The 14,077-nt window shown below is 35.6% G+C and overlaps 1 protein-coding gene across 9 annotated transcripts in view; it reads left to right on the top strand.

The window, feature by feature from the left end:
- Positions 1-494: 494 nt before the first annotated feature.
- LOC132635430 (DEAD-box ATP-dependent RNA helicase 1-like) overlaps positions 495-14,077 on the top strand; it is a 36,908-nt gene continuing 23,325 nt past the window's right edge. Inside the window, exons 1-11 of one of the 9 annotated variants that reach the window (XR_009580512.1) lie at positions 495-828; positions 2,053-2,211; positions 3,301-3,535; positions 4,003-4,257; positions 5,246-5,400; positions 6,077-6,254; positions 6,440-6,627; positions 7,593-7,797; positions 8,725-8,830; positions 9,056-9,227; positions 10,519-11,032. Coding sequence is in view for 5 of the 9 variants with exons in the window: in XM_060351818.1 (XP_060207801.1) it covers positions 2,084-2,211; positions 3,301-3,535; positions 4,003-4,257; positions 5,246-5,400; positions 6,077-6,254; positions 6,440-6,627; positions 7,593-7,797; positions 8,725-8,830; positions 9,056-9,147 (1,542 nt within the window). In the remaining 4 variants the exon portion in view is untranslated. Of the gene's footprint in view, positions 829-1,486; positions 1,695-2,052; positions 2,212-3,300; positions 3,536-4,002; positions 4,258-5,245; positions 5,401-6,076; positions 6,255-6,439; positions 6,628-7,592; positions 7,798-8,724; positions 8,831-9,055; positions 9,517-10,175; positions 10,449-10,518; positions 11,033-14,077 lie in introns of those variants that run through there. The other 8 variants (XR_009580514.1, XR_009580511.1, XR_009580513.1 and 5 more) reach the window with 8 other exon arrangements.

Raw genomic sequence — 14,077 nt, 5'->3', positions numbered from 1 at the left:
AGTTATGACAAACTTAAGGCAAAATTATCTGATATTTGACATTCAGAAGACCGCACTTCAAACCAAGATATCTGAAGTCAGACCCAAATTTTCGACTTCAATCAAGTAGGTCTGAAGTTTTTTTCCGAAGCGCGTAAAATTGTAAGAAAAATAATAATTTAAGGTATTTATGCACTTCATAAAAAATAACATTATAAAATCCACTATGAAATATTTTTGGGGCCTAAAATTTTGGGACCCTAGCGAAAACAAAGACTTTACTGGCTTTTTCTAGCCGGTCCAAACCAAAAATACCTTACATAATATAGAACCTGTTTGAATGGGCTTATGCCTATAAGTTGTTTGCAGCTCATAAACTGCTTTAAATAAGCTAAGTTAAATGAATCCAATTATTTTTTAAGCACAAAATAACTTTAAGCTGGCCAGCCAAACAGTCAAAAAAAGCTGAAAGCGGCCATCCAAACGGGCTCATAGTTTATTAAGTATTATGTTAAAACATGTGTGCTATCATGTTACCCTAAGCAAGTTATCTAAATTTTGTTTTACACATGCAATGACGAATTTTTAATGTCATTTATACCGCCGTTTTTGTGGGTGTGTGAGAGATTTTGGAAATTTTTGTTTGTTTGTTCGGATTGAGGTATGCAGGCTGATGAGACGACGGCGATGGTGGTGGTAGTAGAGGAAGCAGAGTGCCCTCCCTTTGAAACCCAAATTCCTACTAACTAAACACCAGTTTAACCCAAATCGGAGTTGAACTCGCCGTTAACTTTCTATTTTCTTCTTCACTTCCAACAACTTTTGCTCAACACACAATTTCCTTTAAAGGTATATTTTTTATGTATTTCTTTGAATATGAACTCATTGACTTGGGAACTATTTGGACTTTATTGTAAGTAAGCTTTTGGCCATAGATTCCAAATATAATTATGGGGAAAATTACGCTCTATGTTTACTGAGAGAAAAATATTTACACCCTTTAGCCCATATTTTGAGTTTGTTACCCGGTTTAGCCCATATTTGTGAATAAACACCTTGTGTATAAGGTTGATACATTTAGGGAAAATTACCCTCTATGTCTATTTTTGAAAATATTTACGCCATGTAGCCCATACTTTGAGTTTGTTACCCTGTTTAGCCCATATTTGTGAATAAACACCTTGTATATAAGGTTGATACATTAAGGGGAAATTACGCTCTATGTCTATTTTTGAAAATATTTACGCCACGTAGCCCATACTTTTGTTACCCTGTTTAGTCCATATTTGTGTATACACACCTTTTATACATTATTACACACTTTTATATAAGGTTGATACATTATGTATAGTGCTTTCCCTCCGGGTATAATGTTGTATAATATTTTATATTGGGCTATGTGTCGTAATACTTTATGTTGGGCTGTATATTTTTGAAAATTTCCCTTTTTTTGACTTTATTTGGAATTTATGGAGTTGAGTTGAAGATAGAGTTGTGCTTGGTTGTACTTTTTGCAAAGAACTGTTTGGAATTGAATGTGTTGAAATACAACTTCAAAAATGAAAAGTGATTTGGAAATACAACTTCAAGTTGAATTTGAAAGCTAACACAAAATCCTTTAAAGGTGTAGATTTTTATGTATTTCTTTGAATGTAAACTCATTGCTGTTAATATGCAAATAATTTATTGGGGGAAATAGTTGGACTTTATTGTAAGTAAGTGTTTGGCCATAGATTCCAAATAATTTTTTGTGAAAATTACGCTCTATACATATCCATTAAGTGCAAACAAAACTTTCTTTTTATTCATACAGCAATCTCTACTTGCTTGGGATTAAGAAGTAGCTGCTATTGTTGTATTTAGGTTCTTACTACAATATATTGGGATTTTGTAAATAGATTCCAAAAAGGAGCTTAATTTGGGAGTTTCTTATTGCTTGTCTGTGGTTATTATTGGGATTTTTGTATACTAAATTCCAAAAAAAGCTTAATTTGGGTGTTTCTTTGTTTCCCCCCCAAAATTTCAGCTGAAAAAAAAAAAGGATAGCTTTATCCGGGTGTCTGTTTTTGTCAGGATTTCAGCAGAGAAAAAGGGAAGCTTTCTAATGGAGGAAGAAAAAGAGTTGAAGAAAGAGAAGAAAAACATCCCTGTATTGCCATGGATGAGAAATCCAATTGACATTACTACCTTTGATCAATGTTCTCTTGATCTTTTGCCTTTTATTGACCCCAGGTACTCTTTCAGCTTTGCTCCCTTCAACCCCAACACGAATATTAAAGTTCGGAGTATTTTGAGTCCAGATGTTGATTACTTAATTTTTGTAAGCATAGAGTATATGTAGCCCTTTAGAAACTGCATAAAGGTTCTATCTTTTAATATTTTAGAATTTTAAAAGTTAACTCCTTCAAACAGTTATTTGAGTGTTGGTTCTAGGTTGTAAGTCGAATATTTAAGATGATTTGGAGGACCATGCCTTTATGCATTATGTGGAACGTATGGTTAGGAAGAAATAGGAGATTTCTTTTATGATGAAAAAGTTCACATTACTTCTGTTAAGAATAGATGTTTACAAAGCTTATACTTTTGGTGTAGAAGTAGTTTGATTGATAACGTGTCCCAGTATTTAGAGATGTTTGAGTTTCTTGTAATTTTGGTACCTTCTTGGTACTTTTTCATTAATGAAATTACCTTATCTTAACCAAAAAAAAAAAACTCCTTCATGGTTTCACACCCTGCCTCAGAAGCCTGGTATTTAAGTGGAGAAAGATAGAAGGTCAGGCGAGGCCCACTATGGAATGGGTTTCGAACCATGTGCTATTGGCCCTCGCTGTTTATTGGTTATCATCCTTCTTACTTAAAATCTATACTGACACTCTATTTATTTTTGGATGCGTGGCAAAATCTTTTGGTTCCATTTTATCAATAATATTATTTTATATAGCCTTTCACCAGGTTCAAGTATTCAAATTGTTTAACTGATCAAATACTAAATTCTGATGATATATGTTCTATTTATCAAACTAATTTTTCTACCTATAGTACTTCTTGTATCCTATACGACTTAAATTAACAACTTAAACTCTGTGCATCAAAATGGTGTCACATAATATGGGAAGGATGAATACTAATGGGTTGAGAAAATTGTGTTAAAAATGTTTTTATTAATGGCATCATCTGGAATAGGATAAACGGGGTATAATACTGTCTTATAGCTGAAGAACTACTAGCTTATACCTTTTTGCCTACTTGATACTTCATGCTGGATTTCATAACACTTCCACTCCAACTTGTTCTTCTTACCCATACATGTTTCTTCGCTAGGTTAGTGGCGGCTTTGAAGAATATGAGCATCACTTCACTCTTTCCTGTGCAACTTGCTGTCTGGCAAGAGACAATTGGACCTGGCTCTTTTGAAAGAGACCTTTGTATAAATTCACCTACAGGGAGCGGGAAAACTCTTGCTTATGCATTACCAATTGTTCAGATGCTGTCTACACGTGCCGTAAAATGTCTTCGTGCACTAGTGGTCTTGCCTACTAGAGACCTCGCTTTGCAGGTTATTCACCTTGACTTTTAGTTTTAGTTTTGGAAAATGTGCAGTGCATAATTTCACAAATTCTCAATTACCTGTAAATATTTGGGCCAACTATCTTTCTAACTTTGCCTCGTTCCATGTTTTTTTTCTTTTTTGATAGAGTCAATCATCATCCTAGGTTTTTCGGCTTAAAACTATGACCAAAAAAAAAAGTATGACTGCATGCTACCTATCACAAAAAAAAAAAAAAACTATAAGTTCATGCTTTGGCTGAGAGTCTTGTCTTAGTGCCTGGCTTTTTCTAAGAATACCTCCAACTTCTTAGTGGGTTCTTCGCACCAGTCGAGAACCCGTGATGTGTCTACATTTGCACATGCAAAGATTATTTTCTTGAAAAAAGGACTCTATAGGAGCACTTTCACATGCAGAGATAGATAATTAGCTTCTCGGAGGAAGGTTATATTGTTGCCATTTGTTTCTGTTTTCAGGTCAAAGAGGTCTTCTCTGCTATTGCACCTGCAGTAGGTTTGTCTGTAGGCTTGGCAGTTGGTCAGTCATCAATTTCTGATGAAATTTCTGAGCTCATCAAGAAACCCAATGTTGATTATGGCATATGTTATGATCCTGAAGAATCCTCATACGAGTTACAAAGCGCAGTAGATATATTAGTGGCAACTCCTGGAAGACTGATGGACCACATCAGTAACACTGATGGTTTTACCCTTGAACATCTATGTTATCTTGTAAGCTGCATATTTAGCTGCTTAGAATTTGTTAGAATGTATATTTACACTAGTCCCTAGTCTTCCTCTTTGTCACGATTAATATCGTGACATAAAGCATTTCTGTCTGAGAATATCTTGCTCATCTTAAGAAGCCAAGTGGTCCAGCTAACTTTTTGCTTTTCCATGGGGTATGGTATTTCATTAGTCTATTAGGCCACTAGCAAAACTAGGCACAGGGAAGTACCTCTTGATAATTTGAAAGAAATTTGCTAGAAGTAGGGTGAAGTTAAGTTAAATGCAAACAGGCTACAAAAATGCATGTTTTAGTGGCACATGTGCTGGCTATTTGTCTTTACATTAGCAGCTTTCTATTGTCACCACTCACCATAACCACCTGAAGTTGATATTTTTCCACCATCTTCATTTATGTCAATGAAGATGTTGTTGTTGTTGTTGCTTCATTTATGTCAATGAATTGATCAATCATTAATAATTGTACTGAAAGAACTAGGAGAGCTTTTGAATCAAAAGAGCGGGATTTTGTACATACGAGGAATAACCACTTGATTTAATGTCTATTTGGTGCATCCTTGAGGTTTCTATTCTCATAGAAGATTGGGTGTCTTTTGCAGAGAATGATATCTTTCGGTAAATTCTCTAATTTTTCATATACCTTTTGTATATTTGAGGTTTCCCATTATCAATAAAATTATATTTACTGTATTAATAAAATCAATATATTTGTCATTTTATTCGCTTCGATGCCTCTTTCCTATTTGAAAAGGAAAAACTAACATGCTAGTGACTCAGACAATTAAAATTTATTTCAATTTATTGTAGTAGCTAGTAGGTCTGGTGAGTGGGGGGGGGGGGGGTACGGACTTTGATATTGCTCGTTTTTTGTTATGCTTTCTTGAAACCATTTGACTTACATTTTTTTTTTAAAGAAAGTTGAAGGACAAATAAGGAAAAGATCCTAATGGTTGACTCACATGGTATCATGTAGGTTGTTGACGAAACAGATAGGTTATTAAGGGAAGCTTATCAGGCCTGGCTTCCTACCGTCATTCAGTTGACCAGCTCTTCTATTGATGGGAACTTCCCTTCTGTTGATGATCTTCTTCCTTGCACTTATGGTTCATTGAAGACAATCAGAAGAGTGTATGTTTTATGCCTATCCTCCCCCTTGTGAATTGTTTATATGTGGAATCCATTTTAGATGCGCATCTTTCTCTCAGTTGTGATATGTCATTTTTCTCATCAAGGAGTAATTATCTGATTATTCAAGTCTTGTTTGTTTCTTTATGACAAGGACACTATATCTTTGACTGTCAAATCTTTTTCACTGTTAAGTTGCTTGTTCTTTTGATCATGAAAATGTATCTACCTTTGCACCTAAGGGTGTCACCTAGTGGTTAATGAAGTGGGTGGAGAACCATGAGGTATTAGGTTCAAATTCCAGCGGACTCAAAAGCAAAATACTAGGTGATTCTTCCCATCTACCCTAGTTTTGGTGGACATAGTTGCCCGGTACCTGTGCTGGTGGGAGGTAGCAGGTACATGATGGAATCGTCGAAGTGTACGCAAGCTGGTCTAGACACCACCGTTTCCCAAAAAGAAATGCATCTACTGTTTATCAAAAACTAAGGCAACATATTATTTGCATTAGTGGATGCAACTTCGCTGGAAGGTTTACCTTTGATCAATTGATGGTTCATTGAGTTTGCTTCTTGGGATCGAATAGGTTTAAGTGCACATAGGCATTTCACTGTCTTGTTTTCTTTTTGTCCATTTCACGTGTGGGGTTTTCTTAACCGTTGCTTTAAAACTAATGCAGGGGCACAGAAAGAGGGTTCAAGGGAAAAGCCTATCCAAGGCTTGCGAAGATGGTTTTATCAGCCACACTAACACAGGACCCAAGTAAGCTCGCTCAGCTTGATTTACATCATCCTCTTCTTTTGACGACTGGAGAAAGACGTTACAAGCTTCCCGAAGAACTCAAATCATTTAAATTGGTGGGGCATACTTGAATGAAATAAGCTCTATTTGTACATTATCAGCTCTTTCCTGATGTGCCTGAAAATGTGTTTACTATTGCATATCATTTGGATTGGTGCTATTTCACACTTTTTGCTTTGGAAGACACTGTTCCTCACAGTTAGATGATTGATATCGGCGATTATACCTTCTTTTTGTGTAGCTATGTCAATCGAAGCTTAAGCCACTTTATCTAGTTTCTCTTCTTCAAAGTCTGCAAGGGGAGAAATCAATTGTTTTCACATCATCTGTGGAGTCCACTCATAGATTATGCACCTTGCTTAAGTTTTTCGACAATATGCAAATTGAGTTCAAGGAATATTCTCGTCTTCAACGTCAATCTGTAAGAAGGTATTATAGATACATTCACTTAACAACTTTATTTTAGCTCTAAGCTCTTACATTATTTGATTTGCTAGACAAGTTTGCAGTCAGCTGTAGTATAGATGCTTTGCATGGGCACACACTTTACTGAAGCTAACTGAATGTAATGCATGGAGCCACCTAGGTTGCTGTAAAAACTGTTGTGTACTACTGTACTGTTATAAACTCTGTTTTGTTTAGTTACTTCCTCCGATCCATAATAAGTGTCCTTTTGGCCTTTTTATTTTGATCCAAATAAGTGTGCTTTTACATAATCAAGAAGGCATTAATTGTTTTGTTCCAAATTTACCCCTATAGATAAGTAGGTTTTATGTAATTAAGAAGCTATATTAAATAGTTATTTAATTAAGGGAAAGGTAGTCAAAATACCTATGTTTTCCCCTAGTAGTTAGTATTTTCTTAAGGGGTGTGCCAAATGCCAAAAGGACACTTATTATGGATCGGAGGGAGTACTATATTAGTACACAAATAGCTGGGTTTTTGAGAAAAAGGATAGTTTCTGGTGTTCCAAAATTATGTATCATCGACAACTGTCATTATCAGTAAATGCAAGACAATATTTTCTGGCCATATGAGAATGTTTGCATCTCACTGGAAATCTTGTATACCCCTTATCCAAGTGACTGTGGAGGGCTGTTAATGTTTATAGGTTTTCAGCTTTATCTAAAAATATATTTATAGGTTTTTGGAGAAGAAAGGGCATGTTTGGTATTGTTCTGTCTTGGTTGCCATCTTAGTTAATTTACTAGAGCTTTGAACTTGCAAATTGGATTGAACGGAAAAGTTAGAAAAAGAAAAGTAAAGAAAAAAGGAAATAATCGGTCATCATACTTATACTTGATGTTGTCGGAAGGTGATGTTGCGTTTATTTGGAAAACGTGTTGTGGTGCAAATACACCTGTGTGATTTTCTTGCGAACTTTTGTCCTGCAGCAAGACGTTGAGGGCTTTCCGGTCGGGACAAGTGCAAGTGCTTATTTCCTCTGATGCTATGACTCGTGGAATGGATGTTGAAGGAGTGAAAAATGTCATAAACTATGATATGCCTGCATATATAAAAACATTTATTCATCGAGCAGGTCGAACTGCAAGAGCAGGCCAAAGTGGATGTTGCTTTACGTTAATGCATAAAGATGAGGTATGTCTTTTTAAATGATGAGGAGCAGAGGTTTTAAAGATGCTTATCTTTCCAACTTTAAATGATCTATCTTCGTAATAGGATTTTAAGTTCTGGTCCCAAAGGAAGCTAAAATTTTGTACATTACCTGATGTAGTAAATCTAACTAGCACGCCATTAGGATAGTAAGTATAACCTTTGTCCCGGTTTATGTGAAGGAGTTTGGAGTACGAGGGTCAAAACACTTAATTTTGATTATGAAGTCGGGTATATATTCTTTATTTTTTTAAAAATAAAATTTACATGTTTGAAAACTACACGAAAAGTACTAAAGGTCAACATAGATAATGATTCAAAATATTTTAAAAAAGTTTGAGCAATTTATACTCCAAGAAAAAACTTTTTGACTCTCCAAACAGTAACACCTTCACATAAAATGGGACGGAGGGAGTACTTCTTTGGGAACAGCAATCACTAACTAAGTTGTGCTCTAACAGTAGAGTAATGACTAGTTGAGCTGGTTCACCACCATCAAATGGTCACAAAATTCGAAAAGAAGTCTGATCTTGAATCTCATAAGCTGCCATAAAAGCTAACACTTCCTTCACTCTCAATTTGCTCGTTATTCATATTGTGATCCTAGCCGTCACAGCACTTGGAGTGCTCAGTATTTAGGATAATATGTATGATGTATGAACATACTTGTAAAAAGGATAATATGTATGATGTATGAACATACTTGTAAAAATATATGATCTAATCTTAGACTATTCACTGCATATACCACCAGGTTTCTCAACCATTTCCACGATATACTTTTTGGTGGAGGAGTTTGACTTGGGACTTTGAAGCACTAAACTTTCTTTTGCTTTTTGCATCAAATTCTTCTTTAAATATAGAATTCTCTAATGCTACTTTTTTTTTTTTTTATTATTATTTTTTTTGCAGATTAAGCGTTTCAAGAAGATGTTACAAAAAGCTGACTGTAACTCTTGCCCAACCTATTCTGTTTCTTCTGAAGTGATAGAGTCACTCCGCTCTGTGTACACCTCAGGTACTCTCTTTTACCATTTCCAACATATTGGAAATACATGGCAGTGGATGCACTATATATTAAATTTTCTGAAGAAATCAGCACCAGTTTATTTACCTGATCTGATACGTAAACCCTTGAGATCTCCTGTAAGCCCTTTTGGTGAAAAATAAAGTATCAGCACTATTTCTGCAATTACTCTTCAGATATTCTTTCTTAATTGAACCTTTTTTCTTTGTTCTCTAGCTTTGGAGAAACTAAGAGAGAATGTTGAATCAGAAAAGTTTAAGAAAAGCAAGATTAGATTGAAGTCATCGAATGTGAGAAAGGAGAAGTGAAAAGCTGCCCACTGCAATAACTTCCATTTTCCTAGACAATGTAGTGCTCAGTTGCTAACCAGTTTATGATTATTCCATGGGTGAGTAGCTACATTTTTATGTTATTGTGTTATTTTCAATTTAGCTACATTTTTTTTTTGTTATTTTCAATTTATGGCATTATGTGTCTCACTGCTTGCATATGGATTGTCAGCATTGGTCTTGGTTCTTTAGTTGATGCCGTGCAAAAGAGTTAACAGAAGAAAGTGTTCCAATTTTTTTTGACAGTGGTAATTTATGTTTTCTTGTATTTCTTTTATCCTTTTCCTATTTCAGCTATCTTCGTCCAGACAATGTAAATTTTAAGATAAGGAGGATATCTTTCAGGCTTATTGCTATTCGTGTAATTTCTGCCTTTTGTTTCAAAAGTTGCACTGTTTTTATAACAATTAATTAGAATGTGAAGAAGGTCATGTGATTCTAGTGGAACTGTTAGCATTCTATAAACTGAAAGAGAGGAAAAAAGAGAAATAAAAAAAAAAAACTGTAGTACCTCCGATTTCTCCGATTATTTTGAGATCTATTAACTATAAGCCCCCAGTCAATTTTCTGACCTTCTGATTATCTTACTGTTCTCTTATGAAAACAATTTTGCCCATGAGTTCCCTAAGGTTGATGATCAGGGATCAGTGGTACTTCCCCAAAAAGTGTAATTCTATTAGGTGCCATTTTTGTTGAGGTAGTTCTTTCTTCTTTTGGTGATAAGAATAATACGATTTTCAATTTACCAGTTTAAAAAAAAAAGAATAATGCGATTTATTCACAAGGAGCAGAGTAGAAAGTAGAGATCTAGGTGTCGGAAAGCTAAAAAAATACGCGGACTAGTTTTTTATATACTTGAAAATCGATCTAGGGGATGTTATGAAGGAGGCTGTGGAGTCAAGTTTCACAGGACTGAAAAACCCACTCTATCCTGTACGTGGTTTTCTTAGAGAAAAAATCTTAAAGTGTTCCATAATTGTGCACTAAACAGACACGCCATATGTCAGGGAGGAGAACCGCTTGAGTTAGCTACACCGTCCAACATTGTTTCTCATGTGTATACGTGATTGGCTGGTTGCACGATTATGGTGATTGATTGTGTGCATGCAACGGAAGGTTGCACATAGATGCATAAATATCCTTGAAGAATTGTAATTGGTGACTTGTTAAGCATCTACTAATCCCTGCAAGCAAGTTATCTGCTAGGGACTTGGTTATAACCTGCCGAATATTTATAAAAACTATATTTCATCAGATATTACTGATCACTGTCGTAACACAATGTCTTCACACACAGCTGAACTTGTCTGTATGAAGAACCTCTAATTGATTTCAAACTTAATTATGCAGTTCAACTTGAGCTGCTCTGGATTTAGTATTGCCATTTAGTTAAGGCGTAAGCTGATAATTTATGAAGCTACCAGATTCCATTAGATCCATTTTGGTTCTATGGGAGAGGAAGAGTCTCAAAGAAAAACTAGGAGGAGGGAGAAGACGCGAGAGTCGGGTATATTGAAGTAGGAGGGTCAACTGATTCGCACATTAGAATTAAGTCTCTTGTTGTTTGGGAGGAAAGCACTTAATTAGAACAAAAGAAAGAAGAGCTGCATGGCAACCGGTTTAAAGAAGAGCTGCATGGCAACCAGTTTAAAGAAGAGCTGCATGGCAACCAGTTTATCATATATGGTAGGAAAGAGGAGCAATAGGTTCTTTTGATGTAAAGCTGTTCAATTGTTTGTATTAAATATGAATTTTTCGACATTCTTGTGTTCTGGTCTAAATAGGTGTAGCTGAGTTAACTGAGCTATAGCATTTATTTTAAGTTTGTATAGTACTTCCTTAGTGCTTGTTTGTGGAATAAAATACTTTGTTTATCTATGGAAGAAACTAAAATACCGCCAAAAAAGCCATGAAGTGGAAAGAGAGGTGCAATTTCCAACGGAGGCAAAAAAAAACACTAGGTGATTTTTGTCTCATCTATCTAAGCCTTGGTGGACAGAGTTACCCAACACATGTATTGGTGAGAGGTAGTAGAAACTCGGTGGTATAGTCGAGGTGCGCACAAACTGGACACCACCGTCATTAAAAAAAAAAAAAAAGATACCGTGCATAGCAATTTCTTAACTTATTTTTTTGATAAGGTAAAGTTTGCAATTTCGTAACTATACTGAATTAACTTTGGGAATATATATTTTTTATAACCATGGTGTCCGGGCCAACTTGCCAACTTTGGGAATATTTAAAGAACTAGCAACAAAAGTTTACTGATAGTTCGATTGGAGAAATTTTGCTTTTCTCACACAGGTTAGTACAGTCTACAATCAACATGTATCTAGTCTCAGCAAAGCTTGGACTCTGTCCAAGATTTGCGGACTTTATAACTAAGAAAGAAAATTTGCAGAAAGGAAAACATCAAGAAATCAGTAGACTAGTCAGGAAATTAAAAAATTGAAAGCACTCTTAGCAAGCCTAAGTAGATACTTTAGCTGCCGAATACAGAAAAAGACCTCTGAACTTCTTTGAGAAAATATTTAGAATTTTTGCGTTTGGTGATGAAGCAGAATAAGCTGAGGACGATGAAGGCAAAGAACTCTTCAGAGAAAGTGACTCACTTATTCCAGCTTCTCTCTCCTCCTCTTTGATGGTTTCCAGCATCTTTGAGGCTCGGTTTCTCATGACATTGACAAATTGTGGTGGTGCTACCTCTGTAACAAACCTAGCAATACGAGCATTTGCCATCTTCTTTAGTAGGTTTTGGAAGAGACTCCAGTTGAGGAAAAGGTGCAAGATGCTTGGTAGAACTGTAGAAGTAGTGTTTGAAGGATAAGGTGGATTGTGTGCCTTAAAAAACAGAAAGGGGATGAGATTTATAGGGGTGTTTAATTAGATTATCCATCTATGGCCTTGGCTTAAATTGAATCAGTCGTCCTACTCGAGGTTTTAATCATTTTTAGCTGCTAGTGTCGCCCCTACTGTTAGTATTAATTGAAAAGATGAAGATTTTCCCGTTGCAGTCATACTCTTAATGAGATATCCTCATATATGGAACCGCAAAATGCAATGTGTCTATGCATGAGTAGAAAAAACTGCATAACTTAAATATGCCGTATTTGTTGTTATCAAAAGGTTCCAATTTTGAACTTTTCCTTATTAAGCTGGAACCTGCTGATTGAATGCCACGTGCCCTTCCTGCAATTTAGTGATTCACAGCATATGCACAATTATTGTGATTGGTTCTATGCGTGTAACAAAGGGCTGCATTAGAGATGCATTTATATCTTTCTAGAATTGTAGTTGGTGTCTTGATTAAGCATCTCTTTATCCCTATGTGCGGGTAATCTGCTCGAGACTTGTTTATTTGTTGCTGAATATTTATAAAAACTATATTTCATCAGATATTACTGATCACCACTGTAACACAATGCCAACACCCACGTCTTAACTTCTTTGTATGAAGAACCTTTAGTTAATTGCATTTTAACCTTAATTATACGGTTCAACTCGAGCTGCTCTGGCTTTTACTACGGCCCACTTAGTAAACGAGACTCTGCAGAAATTAGCAAACAGACTCCTATTGTTAAGATTTGGTCAGGCGGGTCCCACTTTCACCATTATTTTGTACCATCTCTCTCCTTTCATTGTCTTGTTTAATTTCTTCCTCACCTCTCCCGACTTCCTGTTGGTTTCTAGAATTTTAGACTCTGTATCTGTTCTTCTTTTACTTCTTCATTTCTTCTCCTTTACAGACTATTTTCAAAGTTCTATAAAACTATTTGTAGGTGTTCTGCTTTTAGAGATGTACATTACATTTTTCTAGGGTTTCCAAAATGTCAACAACAACATAATCAGTATAATCCCACAAAGTGGGGTCTGGGGAAGGGTTTCCAAAATATCCTTGCTGAAAGATTTCACGGCGAAGCAGCAGTAATGACAGAGATGTTGAAGAGGGGTGTTGAATTGCTTAAGAGTTTAAATTAGCCTTTTCATGTTATTCTTAAACAAAATCCGGGACTTCTGGCTTTTCATTCTTTTCCAAAAATGTTAAACAATTATACGAATATTGGAGAAAATTCTCAAAATTTGTTGTTAACAAGCTGCAAGTTTTAGAGGAGAAAGCTTTGAGACTCTGTAAACTATGTTTTTTCTTCTTTCAGTAGATAGGTGAGAAAGAAAGGCAAGAACGAGAGGAAATTATGCTAATGGTGGTGGAAGGGGGATCGACTAGTACAGATTACTTACGAGGATATCTAAAATTTAGACGTTTTGTGATCTGACATTAAATGAAACAAGACGTGGGACGGTTACTGTTATATCCCGAATTTTTAAACGTCGAATTATTCGTAAGCTAATCGACATAAGTTAAGGACGGGATTATTTTGAGATATAAAATAAGTGCCTTTAATTCTCGATTTTAATTAGTGCACAATTTGTTTATAAATTTCAATTAGTATAGAAATATTATTGGAGATTAAGGACTAATTAACTATGATTATATTATTAAGTGAGGATTAATGATTAATTAAGCCAATTAGACCACTAGGCGGGCCCCACAACACATGGCGGAATTTGATCGGAGGTTAATGGAGTGGAACACGTGTCCCATAAAGGGGCTGCCTATATAAGGTTTTGAGATGACTCATAAGCCACCTTTCATTTACATCCAATTCATTTTGGATTAAAAAGAAACAAGTGAAATAAGCTAGAGAGAGGGAGAGGAGATTCGGCCATGGCTATGGGAGCTCATGAAGCTCACGGCCAGCCCCTTGACATAATTAAATTGTTAAATTTTCAAGCTCAATTGGAAAAAAAAAAATGGAGGTTGCAACGGCCATGGATGTTCTTGAAGGAGTTTATATCTTGATAATAAGAGCTTGTCTCTAAGGTAAGGTTTAATACCCTTTTTCATGTT

This window comes from Lycium barbarum, chromosome 4 (assembly GCF_019175385.1).
Source record: "Lycium barbarum isolate Lr01 chromosome 4, ASM1917538v2, whole genome shotgun sequence".
In the NCBI taxonomy this organism is placed as follows: domain Eukaryota; kingdom Viridiplantae; phylum Streptophyta; class Magnoliopsida; order Solanales; family Solanaceae; genus Lycium; species Lycium barbarum.
This window is presented reverse-complemented; position numbering and strand designations above follow the sequence as displayed.